The sequence below is a fragment of the Brachyistius frenatus genome, unplaced genomic scaffold, assembly GCF_029030835.1.
Source record: "Brachyistius frenatus isolate BFR_SWC_R1_liver_20210118 unplaced genomic scaffold, ASM2903083v1 Contig_69, whole genome shotgun sequence".
Classification (NCBI taxonomy): domain Eukaryota; kingdom Metazoa; phylum Chordata; class Actinopteri; family Embiotocidae; genus Brachyistius; species Brachyistius frenatus.
This window is the reverse complement of record NW_027210668.1, coordinates 1,782,950-1,810,734: the sequence shown is the minus strand read 5'-3', so window position 1 is coordinate 1,810,734 and position 27,785 is coordinate 1,782,950. Positions and strand designations below refer to the sequence as shown.

The 27,785-nt window shown below is 41.7% G+C and overlaps 2 protein-coding genes across 2 annotated transcripts in view; one reads left to right on the top strand and one right to left on the bottom strand.

Annotated features, from left to right (window-relative positions):
• Positions 1–27,785, top strand: part of LOC138626092 (ras-related protein Rab-26) — a 91,189-nt gene that overhangs the window by 47,814 nt on the left and 15,590 nt on the right. The window contains exon 5 of the mRNA XM_069707526.1: positions 5,212–5,264. Within this exon, the coding sequence (XP_069563627.1) occupies positions 5,212–5,264 (53 nt within the window). The remainder of the gene's footprint in view (positions 1–5,211; positions 5,265–27,785) is intronic.
• LOC138626091 (mediator of DNA damage checkpoint protein 1-like) lies at positions 24,406–27,641 on the bottom strand. Its single transcript, XM_069707525.1, has 3 exons — positions 27,556–27,641; positions 25,884–26,952; positions 24,406–25,195 (listed from the first exon to the last, which is right to left on the bottom strand). Exons 2-3 carry the CDS (start codon positions 26,912–26,914, stop codon positions 25,138–25,140), a joined length of 1,089 nt encoding a protein of 362 aa, XP_069563626.1. The 5' UTR covers positions 26,915–26,952; positions 27,556–27,641; the 3' UTR covers positions 24,406–25,137.

The following is a 27,785-nucleotide window of genomic DNA, read 5'->3' as shown; positions in this document are numbered from 1 at the left end:
CTGCTCTGCTCCGCCTCGCCCGCATCATTTTCTATTCCCTCTATTTGGTCTTCTTGGGTCACTGCTCTCATCACTAATGAGCAAACTGTAGGCCTTAATCAGCAGCGGCGGCGGCGGCAGTAGCTCCTTGTGGGGCGAAACATAGCCCAACTAAGACGGGAGGATGGACGGCGGCCGGAGGAACGATGATCAAGAGATGGAGCGGAGAAAGTATGAAGTGATGAGGGAAAAGGAAAGGAGAGCAAGAAGGGAGATGGATGGAGAAGAGAGAAACAGCAATTGGAAACAAAACATTGAGGGTAATGCTCGACTGTAAAGCCGCGAGCTGTGAGATCCATCCTCAAACACACCACACACACACACACACACACACAGTGTCTCGCATATTAAGATAGATTTGCAAGGTCACAGTCAAAGGCATGTTTGAGGCTCGATTCGTGGACGTGTGTGAAGTGAGTTGAGAGGAAGCTCAAAAGTGTGTCCGCGCAAATGAATCCGCCCGGTTACACCCTCCACTGAACTTACCGTCTACACTCGGTTATATCGTCTTGAGCTATTGAACTATCCTATAAATACGTTACCTTTTCATTTCTCTTTAACGTTGTTCTGGAAAAGACACGGGTGCAGATATTAATGGATTCAGCCGTCGCTTCGCCTGGGGAATTTAGTAATCGCTTGCCGCCGTGATTGATCCACCCCGCTCTCTAAAATGGATGCCGTGGAATGGAGCCCCGTGGGCCGCGCTTAGCCAAGAGAGGAGGCAGAAATGACAACCGCTGCTGAAAGTGTCAGAGGAATAATGAAGGTGATGGAAGGAGGGGACGCTGGTAGCAATTTCACACGCTCGCTCTCATTTTGGTCGTGCAGTAACATCAATGGCAGCAACTTGCCTGAAGGGGTAAAGTGAAACTCATCAGTCAGACACGGTCTCACACACACACACACACACACACACACACACGCACACACACTAGCAAGCACACAAACACACACGCACACCGGCTTTTCATTTGATTTCCCCAGTGTGATGTCATCATAGGTGTGCTTTGTAATTTTCAAGGTAGTAATTTATGTTGGTACTTGGTTGATATTTGCTAGCAGATGGAAACATCGTGGCAATGCGCATAAAAATGTATTCAGACTTTAATAATTACTTTTTTTTTTTTTTTTTTACTTGATATCTGTGATCATTCTTGTATTTATTGTATAACCAGTGGTAGAAAAGGCACTCAATCCTTTCACTTGAGTAGAAATACCACCATGTACTCGATTACAAGTAAAAGCAATTGAGGCAGAAATTTGGTCAACACCATACTTTTGAACAAAGAAGTGAAATTGCTTTCTTCCACACTGTTCTACAACAAATATAACGTGGACAATTATCTGAGATTAGTTTAGTTTGGCACAAGATTGGAAGCATGGAGGAAAGAGCTCACCTGCATGTTCTATACGTTCCAATTAGCCTGTTGTATCTAATACATATAAAAACTAAAGCGTAAAAACATACAGCTTTATGTGGGCTTGTCTTTGGACTGAGCTAGGCTAGCTGTGTGCTCCCTTGAGCCAGTTGTTATGCTCAGCTAAATGTTTTGACGTGTCCAGACAAGAAAGTGGTATCGATCGTCTCATCGCACTCTTGTCAAGAAAGAAAATGAAAAGATTTCTCATAAATGTGGAACTATTTTTACGCTAGAAAGGGAAACTATCAAAAGTAAAAGTACTCATGCAGAAACTTAATTGAATGTACAGTATCGTTTTTTTGGGGTGATAATTATTATTAGCGATGAAGTTGTCGTCTGATGTTGCTAATTTTAATATGCGACTGGGGGGGATGTGCACACTAAGTAGTAAGTAGACTAAAACCTAATTAAAATTCAACGCTTGTTGGTCTGCGAAAGTTTGCATTTAAATGAATACGTCTGCGTTAATCAGTTGTTTATGCGATTTATCTTCAAGGGAAGGAGAACAGGCAAGGTCAGTGAGGGATTGTTGACGCAGATTATCATCTGAAAGATGATGGATGGCTGTCCTCTTTATGGATCCCTCCCTTCCATCATACTCCACCTCTCGCTGCTCAGGGTTTCCTGCCGGAACTTTATTGGTCAAGGTGGTGGTGGATCACAAAGTCAAATAGTTATAATGTGTGTGACATTGGTGCGCTGGTTGTTTGGGCTCGTGTCATGAAAGGTGTGTTGTCATATTGTGTTGTCTCATGATAAACTGAACACTAAATGAACCTTAAACATTCATAATCTAGGAGCCATTAATGTCTGTCAAAATGTTCTCCTTTACTTAAATATACTCTTTCCTTATTTTTACTTCACTTTTGCAGTTGAGCTTCATTGTGCAAGAAGTGACACAAGAAGTCTTGTTTTTCCATTCATTTGTAGATGGGCTAAAGTTGCTGTGCTCACCTACAATTTCAGTTTAAGATGTGTACTTGGGATGTCATGATGAAGTTTTTGACCCCAATTCAAGTCCTCTAAACAATGTTAAGCAAGTACTCATAAAAAAAACCTACCAAGTGAAGGTTCGGTGAGGGTTATGTTCTCAGTTAAAGAAACCAATGGTGAATTTTTAAGTTAAGAGATGAGAGGCGACTGTTGGTTTTGAAGTCTAGCTCCTGGTTTGTACCCACAACTATCCACCCTAACTTTCTCCTGGCCTCAACCTTTGCTTCTAACAGAATGGTTATTATTTGTGCACCACCACAAGAGGTTGCTTGTCAGAAAACATTAACAGATGACTGTACTTTTAATGTTGATGGCGGTATCATAAATTCTACCCTAAGTGGTCCTTGGTTTTTGCAGTGCTGCTGTTGCTGTGTAACACTTGAATACCAGTCTATAAACTGAAGGATGCCGTGTCAGTCATGCTTTGCCTCATCGAGGCATAAAAAGCAGACACATGTATGACCAGGCCATTAAGGAGGTCATGTGACGAAGTACGAGGAGTCCGTAAAGGGAGGAGGTTGGAGATGGTTGGATGGATGTTCGTCCGGGAGACAGAGAAGCAAAAGTTAACGTGGATTTCTTTTCAAAATGTACATTGATTAACTTGTGGGATGTGGTTAATATAAAATGATTTAATTTATCCCAAAGAATTATCTTCTCCTTACACCAACCACACGATTTGTGGTGCCTTACTTTGGTGTACTAGGCACGGCAAAACATGACAAAACCGTATCCACTGATGGCTGTGTTGCTCAATTTGACATGATCTTTCATTAAAGAAAATATCTCAAGGTTGACAATAATATTACTATGTGGAAGTAACGTCACTACAGTAATACCCCCATAACTAAAAAACAACTTTCTTTCTTACTTCTTTTGCTTTTAAGCTTATTTTCCTCCATATTACAGGCTTGTTATTTCTGTCTTGCGACTACTATTACTACCTGTGATAACAAAACTCTGTGTCTGCTGCTATGAAAAAGTTCTCGAGCTTCATCTGTCTTGCTTTTGGCAAGATGTAATTGGATTAGGGGAGGGTGAAGGAAAGCAACTCCTTGTGGTTTTACTCCGGTCTTCTTCTGGTGGCTGATAGGAGCAACGCGAGAGGAAATTAAATCGTGGGGCAGATTGTCTCTCGCTCCCTCTTTCTCTTTCCACTTCCCTGTTTTCTTTTCTCACCCACTCTCTTTGTTTTTCCAGTCTGGCAGACAGAGGCAAACCACGGTGATTACAACTCATTAAACACCCTTCACGGACTTGTCTAGCGGAAATAAACAAACAATGGATTTAATCCAAAATATAGAGGCAAATGATGGGTGGAGGTGTTGGGATGGAGAATGCAAGAAAAGGGCAAAGATACATAAGGGATACATGATAAAAGAATGAGGATGGAGTGAGATGAGAGTAACGGAGAAGATGACTGGAAAGATTACATGCAGCAGGAGAAGGCAAGGTGATGTGGAGGTAATTAGCTTAGGCTAATTCTTCCAAGTGAAGGTTGATCCAGCTGCGAAAATGAGTTATAATTGCAGTCGTAGGCGTAATGATTTTCTTTTCTTTTTTTTTACAGCTTTATAATGCACACCCTCCAGTTTGGCCTCAAAAACACCTGAGGTGATATTATCCTCTCTCGGATCACAGTGCAGTTGGAGGTAATTAGAATTCACATGGGTGGATGTTGTCAGGTACAATACTAATGCTGTGATAAACGGTAGAGCTCAGCACTTTTGCTCAACTAACACTGGGAGCCATTTTAGAAGTCCTTCTTCCAGCGTTTCCTCTCGTGTAAAACCCAAAGGTCTTTGTGGAGCATCAAACAGCGGAACAAAACTAAAGAATGAATCTCTCCAGGGTGAATACACAGAATATTTCTGTGCTGTTCTATTTTTTGATTTTCCGTGTTTGTTTGTTTTTTCAAGAGGACACATTTAATTTTGACTTCATTTTATGAACAGGCGTGGGTGCTGTAAAAGAAACTGAAATGCAGACACAAGGACACATTTTTGTCCTCACATTATGGTGCACTCATCACATCTTGCCATGTCATACCTTGTCACCTATATTACTGAAGGTTGCACAAGCTTTCGATTTTGCTCTTCTTTCCTTGTGATCTTTTTCAACTCAGTCTTCTAGCCAAGTGTTGCCAGACCCACATTTACAATGTGAATATATGGGACTGGTATGCCTTGTTGGGAATCGTTTTCAGTCCTTGGATCCTACTGGGCGAAGACCTCAGGTTCATTTTGAAACTATTGGAGCAGACCTTAACCAAACGGTGTTGACTTCCAAATGGGCCAAAACGCTACCACAGCTGCAAATATTTATCGAGAAAAAAAAACCCCACTGACTTCAATGTCAACACAGTTAGTCACCGACACTGGTCACTGATTGGTTTGCCCTTTAGACGGTCTGTGCAAACCCAAATGCAAACAGGGTTTCCAGACTAAAATCACAGCAGCGAAAACTGAAGCAAAAGAGCAAATTATTCACATCCAGTAATTTGATTTCCACGTAGCTTGAACACGTGATGATCAGTGCTTATTTAGTTAGTTACTAGCTACACTGGCGAGATCACTACAAACTTAGCACCACCACAATAGTAAACATTAACAGCTCCCGTGAGAATACATGGTGGAAGAGATAAACTGTGGATTGATAATCGCCAAACACATTTCCCTTGGAACATTCTCGATTATCCCACTCTTGTAACAGTAAAGTACAAACATTTGACATATTTCTGTTTCTTTTCTCTTCCCAGCTCTGCTCCTTCTGTATGACGTCACTAACAAAGCATCCTTCGACAACATCAGGGTAAGATCAGATGCACTTGGCCTGTGCCTGTCTGTCACTGTCTTTCTTCACTTCTTTACCATAACTCAGTGCTTGTTGTTTGTGACGATCCCCAAAAATGCTTCCTCTCTGAATGTTGATGAATACCACACATCTATGTATATTCTACTGGATCAGTAAAGCCCTCAATTTACTACCAAATCTATGTTCCGGACCTTAATTCTGGTCATGAGTTTTGGGTAGTGATGAGATTGCAGATACAAGTGACCAAAGGAAGTTTCATACGGTTGTTGGGATTACACTTTGAGGACCATAACTCTAGCGAAGGAGCTCAGAGTAGAGCTGCTGCTCTTTCACATCAAAATGAGCCATTAGACCCCAGTGTGTACCTGGAAGATGCTACTGGGAACACCTCTGGGTACATAAGAAGGACATGGAAGACATTACCTGGGAGAGAGACACATAGACTACCTTAATGACACTCTGCCTCTGTTTCCTGGCCCTGGAAATGAGGCAGAAAATGGAATAGCTGTAATGAAATGGATATTATCAAGTTGAGAAGAGCTTTTCATTATACATTAACTCTTTTGTCACATACCAACAATTGACTGGATGTCTGAATTGCAGGGGGTTATGACTATTGGATGTTGTTCCTCCCTTAAGAGGAACAAAGTCAATGCTACTTGATGGTACTTGTAGAAACACAATTCAACCTCTAAAATTTGCCGGCAAACAGTTTTGCTCGTTCGTAGACTGTATATAAAAATGGACGTGGTCTCTGGGTCTGAAGAGTGAAGCCAATGCAAAGGTGCCATTAAGTGCAATACCAGTGAGATACCAGATGAATGAAACATTAATTATTTTCCAAATGGTTTCCTTTCATCCCAACCAAGAAGGAGAATTCAAGGTTATACATGTTGACATCGTGCTTTTGTCAGCTGAAAATATGCAGTTGAATGCAAAAGTTTTCAAAGCCATCTACAAAGCTACCAGTAATGGTTCCAACTCACAGCAGGGTCGGCTGACGAACGACAAAGTCAGCGAGTGAGGATGACCACAGGGTCAACAAATGAAGGGAGGTGACAAATCTGATGAGTATCAGGGTACAGATTAGAGTCCACTTTTTCCTCAAATGGACCCATCTCTTTGTAGTCGCAGAGTGGCTGTCGTCTGAACTCAGCTCCCACTGTGATTTTCCTGCCATCTCCCGCCTCATTTGGTGCCACTCCCCTCGTCCCCTTGTACTTGCTTTTCTCTCCTTTGATTAACGCACAGCGGAGTTAAGAGCAGAAGATAACTGTTATGAAAGTTTGTCTCTCACGCATGAAGGAGAGGAACATGTTCCACAGCCATCTGGCAGCACTGATCCAATTACGTGTGTGTGTGTGTGTGTGTGTGTGTGTGTGTGTGTGTGTGTGTGTGTGTGTGTGTGTGTGTGTGTGTGTGTGTGTGTGTGTGTGTGTGTGCGCGCGCGGCTGAGCTACCTGTGTGACCTGAATGTGTATGCGCGCTCATGCAGGTATGTGTTTTTTAGGTGCACATTCGCCTTCATTAACAGGAAAGGAGAGCGGTCCCCAGAGATAAAGAGACGCAGAGCTTTGCTGTTGTCCAAACAGCTGGTTACCATCATTATGCCTTAACAGTTTGCATTGAATCACTTTCAATCAGGTAGATAAAACCTTGGACATAAAGTATACTTACAACAAATCCCCAAACCAACAATTCCTCACTCAGTGGGTCCCCAACACGTCTGTGGTTGGGGACTATTTTTTTTAACTACGGAATAATATATATTTGGTGCCTTGGCAAAATGTATCCCTCCGAATGATGCAAGTGAGACGGGATCAAAATATACTTTAAGTGTGTGTTCCACGGTGCTGAAGAAACATGTCAGAAAGTGTAACAGGCAATGGTGGGGCTCAATTGTACAACAGTGGACCTTTATGGCACAAATCCAAATGTACAATGTATTTATACAGACAGTTCTCATTTCAAGTAGTGCGCTTTGTCACAGTCCGCTGGCACCTCAGAGATACGCATCAGTTGCCTCAGGTTTAGGCACCTGAAACAACGTGGTCAGGTTCAGATAAAGATCATCGTAAATAAATAACGTACGTCACATTAGCTTTTCATATATTAAGGAAATTTAAGACGTAATTAGCTTACTTAAAGATCCTTTGTTTATTTCATCCATCCACTGACTTCCTCCACACGCAGACTTTGTCGTGCTTCTTTACTGCGTCACATGATCGCCTTCCTCGACTTGGGTTGTCATGGTGTTGCCGCACCTTGTACGTATTCAACTTGCTTGGTTACGCAAGTTAAAAACGATATGCGAGTAACTTACTAAAGTTATTTATTCATGACTTTCCATGACCTCCGTCTACAACTTGGGTGGTCCCGGTCGAGACGATGAAAATCATCCTTACCGAAAAAACACATGAATTCCGCGTGCAAAATCCCATGTGGTCATACATATGTGATTGTGCACGTGAAACTTGTATTTTACCTCATTGGAAACGTGCAGTTTTGGAACATTTTCGTGGTGTAATGTGTGAAGGTCATGTAGATTCCAATGAAAACTTTTCCACATATTTCCCCCATGTTATCATATGTTGCCACTTGTGGCAAATATGTGTCATACATGTGATCACGTGGAAAATATGGGAAACTCGTGTGGGTTTTTTTTGCATATCTTTCTGACACCAACAGCTTTGACTGATCAGCAGTATTTGATGCTCTGTGAATGAAACAGTCTGATTTACAGGCTTTGACTCTGCAGGTAACACTATCAGGCTCAGTCCATTGTTAGTTTCGGTCTTTAATGGGATTAACTTTTCGACAAGTCAAAGCTCCAGTACATCCAGATTAAAGAGTATTTGGTGTGAGCTTCTGTTTGGGAGAATTATTGGTTTACCAGCTAATACTAGTGAGCATTGTTGATGGGATTTAAGATTTAAGGATTATCACAACCCTTGAGGTGGGATCATGTTAGAATTGACACACCAGAAATCACTTAGATTCCCACAACAAAATGATATAGGCTTTGATATCATGGCCCAGAAGCTACACCCATGAAAAACATTAACATTTGATATTTAGATTTTTGAGAAGTAAAAATCAATTCAGTCAAAACTCAAAAATGGACCTTTCATCTACCCTTTCGTGTTAGCAGCAGGTGGATTATATAGCCCACCTCGGTATCCATTTCTTCTCCTTTAAAAAGCCTGACATGCACAACCCCGCAGTCACATGAACGTAGGTCTTACTTGACATGCCGGTTTTGATCCAATCAGGTTTTCTCGGGAGCAATCAAAGAACGCAGGAACAAGAAGAGAAATCAGAAAGCTTTTGTTAAAGTAGAACCGGCCACTGAATTGTGAGCGGTGATGTATGAATAGCAGCCTGTGAGATGGTGTCAGACCATTTGAAGCACTCGGTCTGATGATAATTCCTCTTTTTCACAAATCGATTATTGTGTAGATTGTACAGAGCGACACATCAAACCATCTCTCCCTCCAGTAGGCCTTTGGTCACGTTTTAATCACGTTTCAATCACATGTTCTCCACATGTATAAAGCTCCCACCCTGTGCCTGTTTGAGATTGTTAGCCAGCTCATTTTTGAGTTTTCGCCATTAGTACAAAAACAGCGCTAATGCTCCAGAGCAGATGCAAACACAGTGGGAGGTGGGTGGACAGTTGGTGTGTGTGTGTGTGTGTGTGTGTGTGTGTGTGTGTGTGTGTGTGTGTGTGTGTGTGTGTGTGTGTGTGTGTGTGTGTGTGTGTGTGTGTGTGTGTGTGTGTGTGTGTGTGTGTGTGTGGTAAGCACACTGCCTGAATTGTAGCGCCTTCGGAGGGGGCACACCTGTTCAGCACAGTTAGGATCTACAGAGTCTGAGAGATACACACACATAAAAAGTCCGTTTGGGCTTGTTGATCAGTTCTAATTACAACAATTGAACTTCTGACAAACACATTCTCATCGGGCTTTTACGTATGGGTGCATTGTATAAGGTGTCTAGCCTCACCTGTCTGATATACAGTGTTTTCCTGTTGCCTTTCACAGTGATTACCCGACTGCGTCTATTTGCGCTGACTCCAGTCATTTTACATAATCGTTAAAATATTTTCCATTCATCTGTATAAAAACAGCCGGATAAAAACAACAGAAATGTCATATTTCGATCACTTTTTCCACTGAGGATTGACTGGCTCTCTTTGAGTGACGTCATCTCCTCTTACCTTCTTCTTCTGCTATGATTTAAAGGCACATGAGTCTTTTTGCTAAACTAAGCTATTTGCTTAGTTGCAGCTTCATGTTTAGCGTCGCCTCTAGACAGAGTTGGTGACTCTCGACATTAAAATGAGAGCATTTCCCCCCCAAAAAAAATGTTCAGCTATCACTGCAATTTACCTGAATGTCGAAATTCTAAGTTAGCTCTTTGCTAAACATAGAACTAGCGAAAGGTTTTCTTTCTTTCTTTGTTACTTTTTATAATAAATACATTTGACAATGGTATTGTTACTTCTATTTAAAAAAAATTAAAAAAAAAGTCAAAATAGGCCACTTTTGTGTATTCTTCAAACAGGCACATCTAAAACAGAAACCTCATGTTAGATTTTAAGAGCTGCTTATGGGTAATTGTTGCGTTATAAGTGATGTAACACTGGGGAAAAAAAACTAAACCGACGTGAAATTTTCAGTTGAGCCGTTGGAGCTTTAAGCCAGACATCTCTGCCAGGCGACTGCAGCGCAGCGTATCAGCACACACTGATGTGTCCCGTAGTGTGAAACCATTAGCAGCAGAGTGTCAGTGTGAAGGCTGGAGAGCAACTGGCTGATGAAGATGGAGACAGTGCTCAGTGCTGACCATCCCTCATCCTCTCTCCTTCTGTCTCCCATGTTTTTTTTCTGTGCTCCTTTGCTCTTCTTTTCAATCTTTTACCGTGGCTGATTTGTGTCTTTTCCTTTCTTCTTCTATCGTTATGCTTTTTTTTTTTTCCAGTTGTTATTATTTCGGTCGCAATCAAGTCATCTTGCATTTGCAGGTTTTTAAGCCCCTCATGCAGCACATGCACCTCGTTACGTGATGGCAAATTAGCATGTCGCTCTGACAGCAACCTATAATGCTTTCAACATGTTGGGTTGAACAGCACAAGGTCAAATACAAGGAAAGAGAGGCCACATTTGCCTCCTGTTCTTTAAAGCACTGTCGTCCATGAAATGATCATCCTTATGCAAGAAAAATCTGTTAAATAAAACGGATAAACTCTGAATGAGGCAAGTTGTTGAAAATATATTAACATGAGATTGGTCGGTTCCTTTGAGTTGAGGGGGAGAAGTAAAAACAAATTCTTTAGTTTCCTACTTTTCTTCCCTTTGGACCATAGACTGTATATAAAAGTGGATTTAGCTTCCAGGTCAGAAAAATGATGCAAATACGAAAGTGCCTTGAACTGTCGCTGGAGGTTGGCTCCAAAAAGCCAACCTCTCCAAAAGCCTCCAGCTCCAATAAATGTTTTCCGCAACTTATTGTGACACTGTTAGCTAAAGTTAATCTTTCTTATTAGTTTCTAGCGGTCCATCTGAAAATAATCCAATCATTTATGAACACCGCCTCTTTTGGGGGGCCTGTCTGTTTGTTTGACAGGCCTGTGGTGCAACCAGGTTTCTGCTATTGGTGGGCAGGGCATGGTGGAGCTTCCCTGGGTTTCCAGTCCGATCAATTCAGATCCAGCACTCGCTCCTCCCCAGCTCTCCAAATACGTTCACTACGGGCTCCAAACCGCTACGAACTAGCTAGATGGCCACGACCCAAATCTGAACTCGAGGCTTCATAACGGAAGTTCACAAATCAATGGGTGACGTCACTGCTGGGTTTGACACAGCACTCACCGTCATGGCGTAAAATTTGGTTCCTCTATGCTTGGTAACTATTGGATTTTCTAAAAAAGACAAAATAATGCTGATGATAAATGTTAAGAAAACTTCAATTTGAGACTCTCCAGGTCCTTTTTGGTTCACCTGAACAACTGATAAATGACTAAATCTTTTCTTCTTCACCCTCTTTTATTTGCTAAACGCCATCCCGGGCATCACAGCCAACCTCTGCTAATAAGTGAGACTGACAGCCCAGCTCACCTCTATAATTTAATACCAGGTTAATGACACCCGCTCTGCCATGCCTTCAGCTGAATTGACATTTAAAAGGAAAGATCACAGATGAAGTTAGAGGCTAATTGAAGTTGACTGCCACACGGACCGATACCCTCAGTGGGCTCATTCGCATCGTCATTTTGCAAAAAGTTTTAGGTGAGAAAAATAGGAGAGAGAATTATGTGTTTACAAATTTAACCAACTTTAGGTGGATATACTCACTAATTATGGCTTCAACCGCAAAATAAGCTCAGAACTCCATCACTGATTCAGCTCATGAGGGAAGAAAAACGCATCTTCTCCGAGATCATTACTTACTGATCTTTTTCCCGCGTCGGTTGCCAATTATCGCACAAGCTTTTTCCATAATGATCCAGTGATGTGAGAATAAAGCCGTAAGGAAAATTAAAACCCTTAAAAGTTCACCTCCCTTTTTACTAAAAATGACTTGCACGTGTTCTGCATGTATGGACTAGTGGCAATCCCTGAAAGGAAAGGAAGATCATGGCCAAGGAACAGTTCAGGTCATTTTAATCTGCTGTAATTATTTGCTTTATCAAAAAAGACACCATATATCTTGTGGAAAAAGTTTATTGTCTTTGTATTTCAGTATTTATTTATATCTATTGAGGCAGATGCTTTTTGGAGCTAATCCCTTTTTGGGCTGATGCCCTCAGTGGTATTTATCTTGAATGCTCTTCCGCATTGGCTTAACCTTGCAGACCAAGAAGCTGCATCCACTTTTATATGCAGTCTATGTTCTGTCCAAGTGGGCCCAATAAATTAAACCGGCAACCTTCAGTCTCAAGCCTTGCTTCTCAACCTCTGGGACATTTTGAGGCATTGTGCTTTTAAACAATTCGTAATTTTATTTCATAATTGAATGATGGGATGGAGCAACCAACAGTGATGTCACCCATTGGTTTGTGAACTGCCATTCTGAAGCCTCGAGTTCGGACTTTGGCCGTCGCCATCTTGTTGTGACCCAGAAGTGACCATTTTGTGAGCATCTGTGGAGGATCCAGCAGTGGATCTGACTGTCCGATTGAAAGCCCAAGGACGCTACGCCCCGCCCACCTATAGTGGAAACCTGACTGCACTACAGGCCTGTCAATAAAACAGACATCCCCTCAAAAAACGTGGCTTTTTGAGGCCTAATTTCAAATTAATGATGAGATTATAGTCAGATGGACCACCAAATAGGAGGGACTTTAGCTAACAAGGAGGGACTTTATCTTACAACACTATAAGAACTTGTGGACAAAATTTACTGACTTTGTATTTCATGAGAAAAGTTAAATGGGAGTCTATGGAGCTAGCTCCTAGTGGCACTCGGTGGTATTGCAGTTTAAGGCGCTTTCGCATTGACCTCACTTTTCAGACCTGGAAGCTACGTCCTCTTTTATATGCAGTCTGTGGGACGGATGGATTTTATTGATCCCAAATTGGGAGATTCTTGCACTACAGCCACAACTTATCAAGGTATTGCATTACAGTAAATACAGTATACATATTAACATATCAGCACTATAGGGGACAATATATAAGTTGCCAAGTCTAATGGGAGTACCTGACAGACAGCCTTCACTGTAACAGGTTATGGAGCAACAATGTGACATATTCCATGTCCTGAAAAGGACTTCATTTGGTTCAAATCCAGAGTGACCACGAGCCTGCTGTCTGCGTTGTGAGAAGACCTTCATGTGACACGGCCTTCATCTCTTCCCGTTGTCCTGTTGTCCAATCACAGCAGAGATGAATGGAAAGCTCCACAAACGAATGCTGCGTCTACGGAGCAGCTCGGTGTGAATAAACCAAGGCTGCTCTTCTTTCACAGAGACTCACAACAGGCAAACACACAAACTATCAACCTTCACATTTACTGTTGTGTGATGTCGGTAATACACGTAATCCTCGATGATTATACAATCAATGTCCTCCAGGGTCCTCGGTGGTCACGGACATGTGGATGCTTTGCTGGTTGTCATGCCAACCTGTTCATGATTGCATGTAGAATACCTCTTTTCACCATCATCACCACCATTTTGATTGGACCTTGATCGTCTCTCATTCTGGCGCCCCAGAGCAGTTGGTATGTGTAAGGTATTCAGACATATTTACGCTGCACATGTTGCAATTTGTGTTTTTTTTTTACGTCATTAGGACACTCAAATTCCCACAACACCATCTGAATAATTAGGAAAAAAAATACTTAAAATCACTGATGAATAGAAAAGACTATTGAGAGTAGCCTGATAATAGCTTTTTCAGGCTGTTGCCTATAATCTGCATTATACATGCATTATTCCATGCATGTAAATACAGTTGTAATGTTTCAGGAGCCTGATGCCTTTAAACACTTGAGTCCCTCACAACCTCATATCAGGGCTTTACAGCTGCTACCGTGGCCTCCCGTACGCCCCGCTGGCTAAAGATTCACGCTCGCATGCCAAACACACACACACACACACACACACACACACACACACACACATGAATATGCCAAACACACACACACACACACACAAATGCGCAGAGGCAGCGTCACACAGTGGGAGTTTTTATTGGTATTGACCAACACGCTCAGGACCAGTGGCCACTAAAAAAAAAAAAAAAAATCATTAAATCACTGAAAGCCTTTGCGCAGCAGGAAGGCTTTGTTGCTCAAAAGATTCCCTCCGCAGTAAAGTAAAAATCAATTGGATGAGCATTCGGTGTCGGCTGGCACACAGCCAGCTAAATGTTTGGGGAGCCGACTACAGAGAGCAGAATTAACGTTTCTGCAAATATGATCAGTGTACGTTTATTTTTTATTGACTGTAATCTGTTGCATTTGGCATTATGTTCCAGTAGTCTTTCTTTGTGCAATGCCGATGCCCATTCATTTGTGGAACTATTTATTGCTCGTTTAATCCTTCCTCTTGTGTACACGTGGCCATGAAGTGATCCCTTCTTGGCAGACGCAGTCAGAAATGGAGCAACAAAATCTTATTTCATTCAAAATTACACAAAAAACTCCTGCTGCACTAACAGGAGGTTTTAGCATGAGAGGAAACCTAAAAGCCACATCTTTGTCCTTTTGAAGGAAATCAATAACATGTATCTTCCCAAAGTCCAGCCCAGAAACAGAACTAATTGATTTCTGTGTCTGGAAATGTCCACTCAGAATGGGAGAGGATGTCCTTTTCACCTTCTATATCCTGTTTTTATTTCTCATTTTTCATACGGTAGTATTTGTTTTATTTACTACTATAAAATATCTAAAGTCATCTTGATCGTTAGCCTGTTTTTATTCCCGTGTTAAATACTGTCGTTTGGCTGCTGGTGTCGGCACAATGACCACCTAGGTCGTAGAAGTAGGTCATGGAAGGTTTCAAGTAATGTTCGTAAGTCTCTCCCTTATTGTATTTAACAAACGTAAAGTAAGTCACGTGATGTAATTTACTGACGTAAAACCAACCAACCGTAAAACCAAGATCTTCTCCGATCCCTCAACCTTTCACATGTTGTACGTAAACTAAATTTCCACACTGCGAGATTAATAAAGTCTTATCTTATCTTGTCTTATCGCTGAGACTCAGTATTTTACACCCTAGATTGAGATCATGCTCCGGCTCCATCGACTCCAATTCAACTTCTCTCATGAAATACAAAGTCAAGACTTTTTTTCCATAAGTCATTATGGGGTGGTTAAATAAAAGTCACTTCTTATTAGTTTTCTGGCAGGCCATCTGAAAATATTTCCATTTTAATAATATCTTAGGTCTAAAAAAAAACAGAATGTTTTGGGGGCGTGTTTGTTTGATTGACAGGCCTGTGATTTTGTCAGGTGTTCATCATCTGTGGCCGGGGCGCACCGTACTCGGCTTCCCCATCGGATGGAGTCAGATCCACCGCTCCCCCCCCCCCAAACACGGTCACATCTGGCTCCAAAAAAAAATATGCTGAAATTGGTGCTTCAGAACGGCACTTCACAAACCAACGGGTGACTTCTGTTAACGTGTCATTAACTGCACGTCATCCTCATTTACTTTTAAAGAAGATTCCACACAGAAGATTCCACACGGTTCTCCTGTTTGCACTTTGGCATCTAGTGTCACAGCGCCACAGTTTTACCTGCAAAGCTCCGGAGTCTGGAAGCAACATCTTCTTCTGCTTATGTTGTTTAATGGCGGCTGGCCGACAGCTTTCAGGTGCATCACCGCCACATCCTGAGGGTAATAACGTATTACAAGCAGGTGCTCGTCAAAAACAGGGGAAATGAGGAAGAACAGGAGTCACATATACTCAGATTTTTTTTTTCTATATTTAAAGGACTATTCTAAAAACAGAATTGTATGACACCATCTCTAGTATAGTATTCCGTGACGATTGGCTTGAAGAAATCTGAAACTATCCTTTAACGAAATCCTAACGTTAGGCATCAGATGTAAACACATCATCTGTGTGAGTATCAATCAAGAGGCTGGTCTCTGAAACAGAAAAATAAACCATCCAATCGGGGTAACTTGTTTTTGCACTCATTTTCGACGCAGCCTCTTTGGTAGCAACATAAAAGTTGATGAATCTCGTGCCAGTTTGCCTAATTGAGCTGCGGGACCACCAAAAAGCTTTTGGGTGAAACCCCCCTTCCCCCAAAACAACAAAACCAGACTTTAAAAAAAAGACACTGTTGATTGGCAGGCGAGATTGGTGATGCTTTGCTCTTCAAGGCCCTTTCTTTTACCAAGCAGAAAATTACACATACTTCAGCTTCCTGCCTGTTTACAGCCCCGAATCAAACAAATGTTTGTCCTTCTCTATTCCTCCTCTCGCTTTTCTAGACTCAAGCACGTTTGTTGATTTTCTCCATTTTCCCTTAAAGCCCTGTTTATTTGACGAGCTTTCTCCCTTCTGTCAAGGCTGCATCTCCCTTAAAACAAGTTATCATTTCGCCCTCTTCTCCCATGATAACAATTACCATTTCTTTATTATTTTTTTGGAGAAAAAAGGAAGAAAAAAAACGTCCCACTGTTGGAAGAGCTTATCAGACAGGAGTGAGAAAACAGCTTGAAAAGGCCAGCGCGTTGTCCCATGAATATGTAAAAGACGAGGAACGGGGGATTAAGATGTGAAAGCCTTGTGGTGGTCGGATGCTAATTGGTTATTCAGCCTTTCAGGGGAATTTGAGAGAAACTTTAATGGCTCCATCTATAGTTGGCTTATTGCAGTATGAAGGATCTGGAAGAGGTCCACACACACATTCATACTAATGCCTGCGCTGCTGCCCTAAACACTGACTCACATTCATAAAGACACATGCTGCACTGACTAACACACACAGTCACATGTACAAACACACTCTACTACTCCCATTTGCATGATGCAGAAACCATGCAAATCCGTGATTGTGGAAAAATCCACAATCACATGACCAGATTCTCTGTTTATGAGGCCTTAATTAGCCAAACACAATTTTTTTTTTTTTTTTTAAGTCTCTTAAAATGCAGTTCGATCCTCATAATACACGTGTTCATGGAATTATTTTTACACATATCGACCAGTCGAGCCGTATTTTGATCAGGAAACATCCACCCAACCAGTTTTTAATGAAGCAATATTACACAAGAGGGTGTGCTTTAACTTTAGCGATGCTTACGGACCGCATCACTGTCGTGCCAATAAAGACGTTAAACCACATCCTTCAGTGTAATATTGCGATTATACACCAATTTACCAACGAAATGAAATATGTAATCAAAATGTATTCCTATTGTGGGTCAATTTGCTTTGAAAATAGAAAACTATTTCTTAGTGCAATCTCCGTTTCCATGGCAATACATGGGGTGTGACTAATAACTGGAAAACAATCAGCCACGTCAGCGGACTCTTATGTAATATATGCCGTTTTCACTTCTCCAGCAAGTAGGCCGACGCTTAGTAACGACCTAGCAACGGAGACCATTTCCAGTCCGTTTTAATGCTGTACAGAGATCGTTGGATTTCTCAAACTAAATGAAAACCACGCAAGGAAACACAAAACTGCTTCGCTAGCTCAATGTTGTTGCTCAGTAAGATATCTTCTGAAAAAAGAAATCCGTATGCACATGTATATTTAAGATAGTAGCGCTGTGTAACCCAGTCACCAGCACAGCTGATATGATCCAAACCCAATAGGCTCGCTGTTCTCCAGAGAATTGTAAAATCCAGAAATCTAAATGTTTTTTATCTAACGTAATATTCTGCTTCAATCCAAATGTGTTCTACATTAACACATTAATACAGTAGTGTAGTGTAGTGAAGTGAAGTCATGTAATGCTCCTACAGGCAGCAGCGTCACAGCATCTCTGTGGAGCAGCTGTAGTTGTTTACGGCTGCTGATTTGGGACTATTTGTAAAAATGAAATTGAATGCTGTCGTTGTTGTTAAAACAGCGCCGATAGTTACAATGTTGTCATGGAGATGGCGAAGTGATATTTTCTATGACCACGGTGTGCTGCCAAATGTACCGTTGACCAATGAGATTTCTTGGATCTACTTGTTGTATAATTTAGCTTGTGACACTGTTATGACGTGTAAAAAAAAAAAAAAATGTTGTCTTTATATTTCATGAAAGATCTTGATGCTTTTTTTTTTATTGGGGGTATATTGGAGTAAGAATTGTTTTGGAGCCAGCCCCTAGTGGCCCTCGGTGGTATTGTGCTTTGAAGCACTTCTGCATTGGCTTCACTCTTCAGACCCGGAGACGACGTCCACTTTTATATACAGTCTGAATCTATGCTCTGTACTCACATAAAATGCTGTTTCTAACACACTCTTGTCACCACACACACTCACACAATTAAGAGTGAAGGAGGCTAATAAGCGTCAGTATGTTCTGCCTCCACTGCCCTCCTTCACTCCACAGGGAATAAAAGATATCCTTCGTCTTTCTCTTCTTGTTCCTCCTCAGAGTTCATCTGACCATCTCATTTAGACTCCAGGGACTTTTGTTCCTTTTTCTACTGTTCAAGTTTCAGTTATTAATCCCTCGATTTGAGTGAGAGCGTTTATTCCCTCCAACCCAAGTGTCTTTGATCGTTCAGCTCACTTCATTTTGCCGGGTGAGAACAATGTCTTTTGTCTAAGATGTGTCGAAAAGGACCATGCCGGGCCTTGTTGTAGGCACCAAACCCACATTTTCTTTCTCAGGGCTAATCCTGATACCTCAAGTCAATAAACCCACCTCCACACACAGTGTAGGGTGGTGTGATACATCATTTGTCGTGTTAGATCGCAAGTGACAATTCTTTGTGTCTGTTGTCAGATGAAAAATTCAGAAGTGTGGAATCTAACAAAAGAAATATCACAAATATCACAATCACAAACATTTTGATTATCAGAAGAAATTCTTTTTTTGATTACACTTCTGCTGTTGTTTATTAACCTGTTGTAGCGTGTATATGTGAAGATTTTAGTTTTATCGGGCGCTTTTAACTCGTGCTGTCCAGAACCTGTCGCTTTATGCTGCCAACACCTCGCGGTGCTTGACAGGAAGTCCTCTTTTATTTTATTATAAAGCCGATTTTGGTGGTACAGTGAACCCTCGTTTATCGCGGGGGTTACGTTCCAAATAGAAACCGTGATAGGTGAAATCCGTGAAGTAGTAACCTTTATTTTTTTTACAATTATTATACAATGAAATACTCCATAATACATTGAAACCAAAGAACAAAACCTTTTTACAGGCCCAAGCATTTGTTTAACAAATAAAAGTACTGCATAAATGTTTTTTTTACAAATAACTACTGTACTGTAAAATAATAATTTTAATCATCAATACGAACTGAAGGCTTCAAATTGCTGAGATCGGCACCGCCCCACTGCGACCCGAGTCATTGGATTAGAACGGGAGGAAATGAAAAATGATTATGAAAACAAATACAAAGTACAGTCGGACAAATAGTGACTCGTGTATTTCACTGCTCTTCTGACTGAGCCGCTGCATCCTGACTCCGCTCTGCAGCGGTTCTTTCTTCTAAAGCCGGCGGTGCAGGTGTGGTTTTTCGAGAGAAGAACATAGTTATCGGTAGTTGTTGTCGCTCTTTTTTCTTCTGGGCAAAAAGATTCTTATAAACCGACATGCCACCATCGATTATTTTTAATTTGGCAAGCTGTTTTACGTACGTGTACATATTAAACCGCAACGTTATTGACAAACAGGTAGAGAAGAAGCGGAGAGACTGTTTAGCCAATCAGAATGCAGAACACAATGCACGATGCAAATCCGTGAAGCAGCGAGACCGTGAAAGGTGAACCGCGTTATAGCGAGGGTTCACTGTACATAAACACAAATTGTCAAAATGTTGAGTCCTCCAAGAAATGCACAAAGCAAGTAATAAGTAAATGTGCTGTTTGGATAACCCGTCCGGACTTCTTTAATGTCATAAACTCACGCTCGATTTGTCTGTCGGCCGTCAGCATGGCCCAATATCCAACTCTTTATGTGGAAAATAAATCCAGGGGTCACTCCGTTGCAGAGTTAGCAAGTTACAAGACCAAAGAAAACATGTGGTTAGCCTGGGCGTGCGTCACGTAGGAAACAGCCAGCCAATCAGAAGAGAGGGTCACTGATGTGAATGCCCCTTAAAGACAGTCACAAAACAGTGTTTTCTTAGTGGAGCTCCAGAGAGAAGCTTGAAGTAGGAAATGTAAAACTATATTGAGGGGTTCTTGGTATTTCAAACCACAAAAATCTTGTCTTATGAATATCAAGACTGTAAATAAAACACAAACATTGTTTTAAGAAATGGGACCTTCAAAACTATTGAGGAGTTGCAACAGCAAGTCATTTCTTCACATTTATGTTTTCAGGCACATCTCAAATGAGCGTCCTCTCAACCAAATCATACAGAGATTGAGTCCGTTGCACATGCGCGATAGCACCAAAAATGATGGAGGGCAGTATTATGATTAATCTATAATTAAAACGTCATTTGTTGTGCGTGTATAGCCAAACACCGCTGACCTCAAAATGCAGATTCATCGCAGGATTTCTCGTGTCACTGCGTCAACATACGCCACTGCCCTATTTTCATAATTTCAACATGCATCATTGCATCAGGAAAGCAGCAGTTTGTCAGAGATGGGAACATACAGCAGCACTGCAATGTGAGCGGCTCTGTCTGTACAGTCATATGTAACACTATGTGACACTATATATCATTATATGTTACACTACTCAGTGCAGCCAGTCTGTTTGATCATTGATATGAGGAATAGAATGCTGCATGATAGCAGCTGAGTAGATCCAACATGAATCCCCATCTAAAGGGGAATCAATGAAATTATTTTCTGAGTTTTACAAAACTCAAACTTCTCTTGAATTTTCCGACCGGTGATTGGACGAGCCCGACAGCTCTGAACACTTCTTCTTTCCTCTAATGAAGCAGATACAGGGTCTGAGTGTCAGCTGACCAGACTCCTCCTCATCGTCTTCGTCCTACTGCAGAGCGCTTCCATCCCATTTCGGCAGTTAAACTTGATTTCCCACTAGTTGACACACGTAGGCTAAAATTAGAAACTCATCTATATGCAGCTGAAAGCAGTGTTCAGGTTTGAAGCGTGTTGTGTGCCAGTGTGTGAAGTAATTTATTTTTGAACTTCTATGTAGTTCCTTTCATTTATTTTCTAAGAATGTGGATACGTTTGTGGAAGTCTTCCTCCTGGCTTCATTTCTTTAAGGATGAATTTAGTGTAAATTCAAATTTAGGATTTCCAAGTAACCAGCTTCCCCCATTATAATTTTTTCTTATTCAGCAAAAGTGAGCCGATGAGGAAATGTGAGCTGCAGCAGCTTCAGGTTGGTGTGCGGTCTCTGCGTGTGTTTATTTGTACGTGTGGTGATCTGCAGTCCTGCCACTCACCTGCCTGCAGCGTCGCTTCCGGCCTTCACTGCGCAGCTCATCTCAGCGGACCAAACCTAGATTCACACAACTCCATTAGACGCCTTCCAAACTTCTCTCTCTGCATCGTTTTACCTTTCACTTACATTTGTGTACTTGAGGATTTCTTTGCCCCGAACTATTTCTAGATATTTCACAGACAGCAATCTAACTAGGCTGCATCAATAAATCTGTCTATGATACAGTTGATAAAAGAATCAGACTTGGTTCTTTGACGTGCAAGAAAAAAAATGACATCATGTGTGGAGATAAGCATCACCAGGAGACATTCATTGGTGATGCTTTATTATTTTGGTGCAAGATATTGGCTAAGAATAAAACTACTGGCAGTTGCAAAAAGCCATTACCTATGTTGAAGACAGCAACCGATATAGACTCTGATAGTCTGGTGGTGGAAACTGAGAGGCTGATAGGATCTCTTCCTCATGACTCTCAGAGATGTGTCACCCACTCACGGACCTCCAGTATACATCTGGAGAGCAAAGTAATTCACACGTCCACTTTTGCAAACTAACCCGGTGGATATATTACTGACTTTACCAGCATCCCTCAAGTTAGCGATTAGCATTTCTAGCTTGGTGTCTAGCATCCGTAGAAAATGGATAAGACGTGCTTCACTTGGACGCCATCGAATTGATAGAGAAATATCACAAGAATTCATGCAAGTATTTAAAATCTAATTTTCATTGAAACTTTTGGAGAAAACAAATATTCCCCAAAATAAACTGAATTGTTTTGCTTGTGGTTTATGCATTTTTAATTAAACAGAATTAGGACTGAAATTCCTAAAACAAAAAAAAGGTGAAGTGTGGCTTTTTACTTCTCATCATTGGGTGTATAGGTCTGTCTTTATGCCTTACCACACAGTTAATTACACAATATTATATATTGATGTCACACCCAAGTCGACTGCAACAAGTCGAAAAGCCAGGTTAGCCATTGCCAGCAGTACTGGCTGATAACACATTACACAGTATCTTGTGCATGCAAACATTATAGTAACATGTCCACTGATAGAAGTTGTGTACGACTGATTTAATGAGACACAAATAAGACAGAAGTACAAATAAACAGTATTACTCCATTGGAGCAACCATCTTGGATTTTGAGGTTGGGGTTGGTTGTTTCGACTTTGCGATTTAAGTTAAATATATGGATAGATTTGTTTCTTAACTGTATATATGTCTATTTATGTTTTATTTCTATTTATGTCTGTCTCTTTTGGGTTGTTGTTTTTTTTGCTCGCTGAGAGAGAAGCTACAACCGGAGTCAAATTCCTTGTATGTGTAAACATACCCGGCCAATAAAGCTGATTCTGATTTTAAAACCGCAAACACCACGAGACCTGCAGCGTTCTGCTATTTCAGTATTTTCTTTTGGAACCTCTCGCTGAAACTTCAAAGTTGTCCCTTTTCAGAAAGAGAATTTGTGTTATTTTCCAGGCTGCAGTGGTTTGTAGCTCTCACCAGTATCACACATAGTATTAATATATTTGCTCTTTTTTTTTTTCTTTTCTTATTTTCCCAGTTGGCACCTGTTCCTCTGTGATTACAGACACTATGCAGACTTCGAGCGTTTGCTCTGATGATCCCACTTTTCAGGATTCTCTGCACTTTGCACTTACATTGAGTCCACATACTGGTCCACACACACACACACACACACACACACACACACACACACACACACACACACACACACACACACACACACACACACACACACACACACACACACACACACACACACACACACACACACACACACACACACACACACACACACACACACACACACACACACACACACACACACACACACACACACACACACACACACACACACACACAGTAGCCACAAGAAAGAATTTGCTTTGTAAGTTTGTGCATCTGTCAGGCGAGCACTCCCAAGATTCACCCAAGTATCGTGCTGTATACAGTGAACCCTCGTTTATCGCGGGGGTTACGTTCCAAATAGAAACCGTGATAGGTGAAATCCGTGAAGTAGTAACCTTTTTTTTTTTTTACAATTATTATACAATGAAATACTCCATAATACATTGAAACCAAAGAACAAAACCTTTTTACAAGCCCAAGCATTTGTTTAACAAATAAAAGTACTGTACAAATGTTTTTTTTTTACAAATAACTACTGTACTGTAAAATAATAATTTTAATCATCAATACGAACTGAAGGCTTCAAATTGCTGAGATCGGCACCGCCCCACTGCGACCCGAGTCATTGGATTAGAACGGGAGGAAATGAAAAATGATTATGAAAACAAATACAAAGTACAGTAGGACAAATAGTGACTCGTGTATTTCACTGCTCTTCTGACTGAGCCGCTGCATCCTGACTCCGCTCTGCAGCGGTTCTTTCTTCTAAAGCCGGCGGTGCAGGTGTGGTTTTTCAAGAGAAGAACATAGTTATCGGTAGTTGTTGTCGCTCTTTTTTCTTCTGGGCAAAAAGATTCTTATAAACCGACATGCCACCATCGATTATTTTTAATTTGGCAAGCTGTTTTACGTACGTGTACATATTAAACCGCAACGTTATTGACAAACAGGTAGAGAAGAAGCGGAGAGACTGTTTAGCCAATCAGAATGCAGAACACAATGCACGATGCAAATCCGTGAAGCAGCGAGACCGTGAAAGGTGAACCGCGTTATAGCGAGGGTTCACTGTATAATAAGGGGCCTGCCAAGCTGCAACTGGAGCATAGCAGCAGAAATTCATTCATCCGTGTCAGAGACATCAGACCATGTGAGCAGCTGATAAAAAAATTTAAAAATTTAAAAAAAGACTGGATTTTTCAGAAAATTTATTTTTGAACTAAACACGGCTTACTTTCATTGTTTGGCCAGAGCATGATTATGTAAATAAAGCACTTGAGAAGCTTTAACCAGTGGTTTTTTTTTGTGTTTTTTTTTAAAGAGGAAATTGCACTCATATCTCCAGCTCGCCTGAAACTAGTGATGACACGTCCACATGTGTTTGACTTGTTGAACTCGGTATTCATCTCAGATTCTTCATATTTACAGCTTACTTCCTGTTTATCAACTAACACTGTAGTAACTGTACAGGCAAATATACTTGATTTACAGTTTTGGGGATAATGTAATGGAGTTTATGTCATTAAATTACAAAATATATGTAATTGTAATCCATGACAGTGAATACGAAAAAAATATGTAATTGATTTACAGTTTAATTCAAAATGTTGGTGATTACAGTTACATCTGAATATATTATTTTTAGTAAAAAACCTCCATGTAGAATATCACATTCATTCTGTTTCTTTGCATCTTTTCGACGACCTCAATTTATTTGGCAGAATGCACTCGAATTTTAAGCCTACTTTTTTTTTTTATTGGTTCTCTTATGGTAATTCACACTTCCACTTTTCTGCCAATCAAATCATTGCTCTCAGCAACCAGTAATCTTTCACTTACATTTCAAAAATATCTCCTAACACTGCTCATTTATAATATCAATTAGTAACCAACAGCAAACTTGCTTATAAACAACATAAAGAACAAAGAAAGGAAGAAGCGGCGATCCAACAGAAATGTCGAGTAAATAGACACAATTTTGCAAAATACTGAAGTAATAACACATCTGTGTTGCTGTGGGAGCCCAAAAAGTGTATTAAAATCTGCAGAAATCTCAAACCCTTTGAGAAGAACACCTTAAATGAAGCAGACGGAGCATGGCGACCACTCCTCAGGGACATACATGTTGTATCTGCAGTACTTCACACAGTAAATGGTGTCGGCGGTTCGGGGAGCCTTCGGTTCTCTTCTCTCAGAGCTCTCAGCCAGGGAAGTGTGGCGTGGACCTTCCTCTGTCGCGTCTCACATCGAGATATTTACTGAAAAACAGTAAATACTGTTACCATCGACTTCCAGCGTTAAACCCCGCCTCTCTGCTCGGCACATCATAAAGGCAGTCAATCAAAAGCCAATCAGGGTGAAGGACACTCAGTCCCCTGCACTGAGATCTTCTGTATTATCTTTGCATGCAACAAATTCATATTTCACTCTACTGCTTGGACTGCTAAAGGGACATTCCACTTATTTTTGCAAATCAGCTTAATTTCACAAGTCCAATGTCCAATTCTGCCTCTACGAGGTGTGATGAAAAAGTTAAGACACTTCCTGTTGCGCAAGAACGTAGCGCTGCACAGTAGTGTGCATGGAGCAGGTGAAAGCTTTAACTTTGGTGAGCAAGTGTTCCAAGTTACATCAACACTCGTAAAAAAAAACAAAAAAAACATCTGTTTGAGCTCCTGACCCGACGCGCCGACTTTGGTCTATAACAGTGACGTTCTGCTCCTCAAATACTGTGTTGTCTTTGCCGTATTAGTCGTTTGATTCCAGCATATTGCCACTAGGGGGCAGCACTGAAATATGTAGGTATGATTCTATGTCAAGATTTGCAAATTGTTTCCCAAGTTTCCCAAGTATGCTCCTAAATTGCTGGATTACCCATTTAACTTGTGAGCTTCGTGGACACGATTCTTTCTTTATGGATGATTATTAGGAGATTTTCATGAGTACTTACTAGTTTTTATTGCGCCCATGCCGCTACGGTCCACAGTCTGACGGGAACATTGAGGTTTGGGCTTCATCACGCTGGTGTAAATGTTTTTGTCGTTGTCTTTAGCTGCGACAGGCCCGCAGCGTTGGCGCGAGCAGGTAATCAGTTGTGCCATTTGTCTCGTCATTGCCGTTTTCCCCGCCACGGGTGGTGGTATTTTGCTCGGATGAGCGGCCGCTCTCTCCTCCTCTTCCTCCGGAGCGCCCTCGCTGAAGACATCCTCAGAGTCGTCCGAAAGTTTGAACGGGCGGAAATGCATGGCGCAGAGCTCCTCGATGGTCACCACGGGCAGAGGGTTCGCCAGAGATGGGAGGAAGGCTGAGGAGTCGGAGTGGCGTCGGGAAGGTTTGGGTTTGAGGGCGGGTTTGGGGTCCGGGCTCGGAGCCGGGACGGCCGGGAGAGGAATCTGCAGAGACAGCCTGTTAGTGCGAGTCCGAGCCGAGGTGGAGTGGGACTTGGGACGCAGCTTCCAGCCCAGAGGGTCGTGACCGGTGATGACGGACGTCGGGACGGGGGGAGGCGACGAGCAGGACGAGGTGGCGGATGACGAGGAGGAAGAGGGGGATTGACCCGGCGAGGTTAAGCTCCCGATGGGGGGGCAGGAGAAGCGTTTGGAATAAGGATGGGACGCTGGGTTGGGTCGAAGGAGGGACACGCTACGCTGAGGAGGCTGCGGCTGCTTCTTGGTCTTCTTCACGGTGATGACGGGGGACGTCACACGTCTGCAGTAGTCGACCGACCACCGCCGCTGGTGAGAGCGGGGAGGCACATTAGAGGTGGAGACCGTCGACAGAGGGGGCTCTTTGGGCTCGTGGCTCTGTGCCATAACAAATCCCGGTCCTGGTCTCCCCTCGCTGTCTCTGTTCTGAGCCCTGAGGCTCACATGATTAGCATTGGACGCCTTTTTACCCATCTGGCCACCATTAGCGTAGCCACCACTAGCACGGGCTGCGATAGCTGTGACGCTAATAGCAGCGGGGCGTTTATTCATCGTGCCTGTTGGGGTAAGACGTCAATGTGTAAACAACCCTGTGTACATGGAAAGAGAAAGAAGGGAGGGGACGTTCAGGATGTTTCAGTTTTGAAAACAGGAACAGTCGACGCCCACCTCAACTCTGGTTTCACAACCATTATCGTTTCACAACACTCAGAAGTCCTGTGGATCTTTGTCGAAAACTGATCAACCGAAAACGATGTTTTATATTAAAAAGGCAATTTTCACACTCATATAGATTATAAATTAAATGCTGGCCTACATTTGTGTGCTAAAGTGTAAAGTCAACAAACCAACTGAGTAATGTTATTTAGACAGCCATAAAAAAAAAAAAAAAGTGCTCTGAATTTTATTACTTACAAATTTGACCTTTTGTTTGTTCCCTCCGCATGTTCTTTAAATGATACAGCTGAAGTAGAAGATTTGAAGAAGCTACTATTTACTCTACAACATGCTAAACAACCAAACGTGAAATTATACGATGACAACTGGCAGTTTTAACTCGTACTTGAAACTTAAAAAATGTCGACTTTAAGTCGTATACCCAAAAGCTATAAACTTACAGACAGGTTCACAGAGTGCTTTCAGCCTTTGTCTCCGAGACACGGTGTGAAATATAAAAGTAAGACATTGTTTACCTGCTGCGCTGTGCGTATCTCCGTTCTCTCTCAGTCTTTACTGATCTCTGTGACTCATCTTGGTCTTAATATCACTCTCCCAGGGTTGTTTCTCCTCCCAGCACCCCTCCCAAATCAGACCACAGCTTCCACAAAATAACTGCCAGAAACACACAGAGTTCTCATTTCACACACACACGCACGCACGCACACACACACACACACACACACACACACACACACACACACAC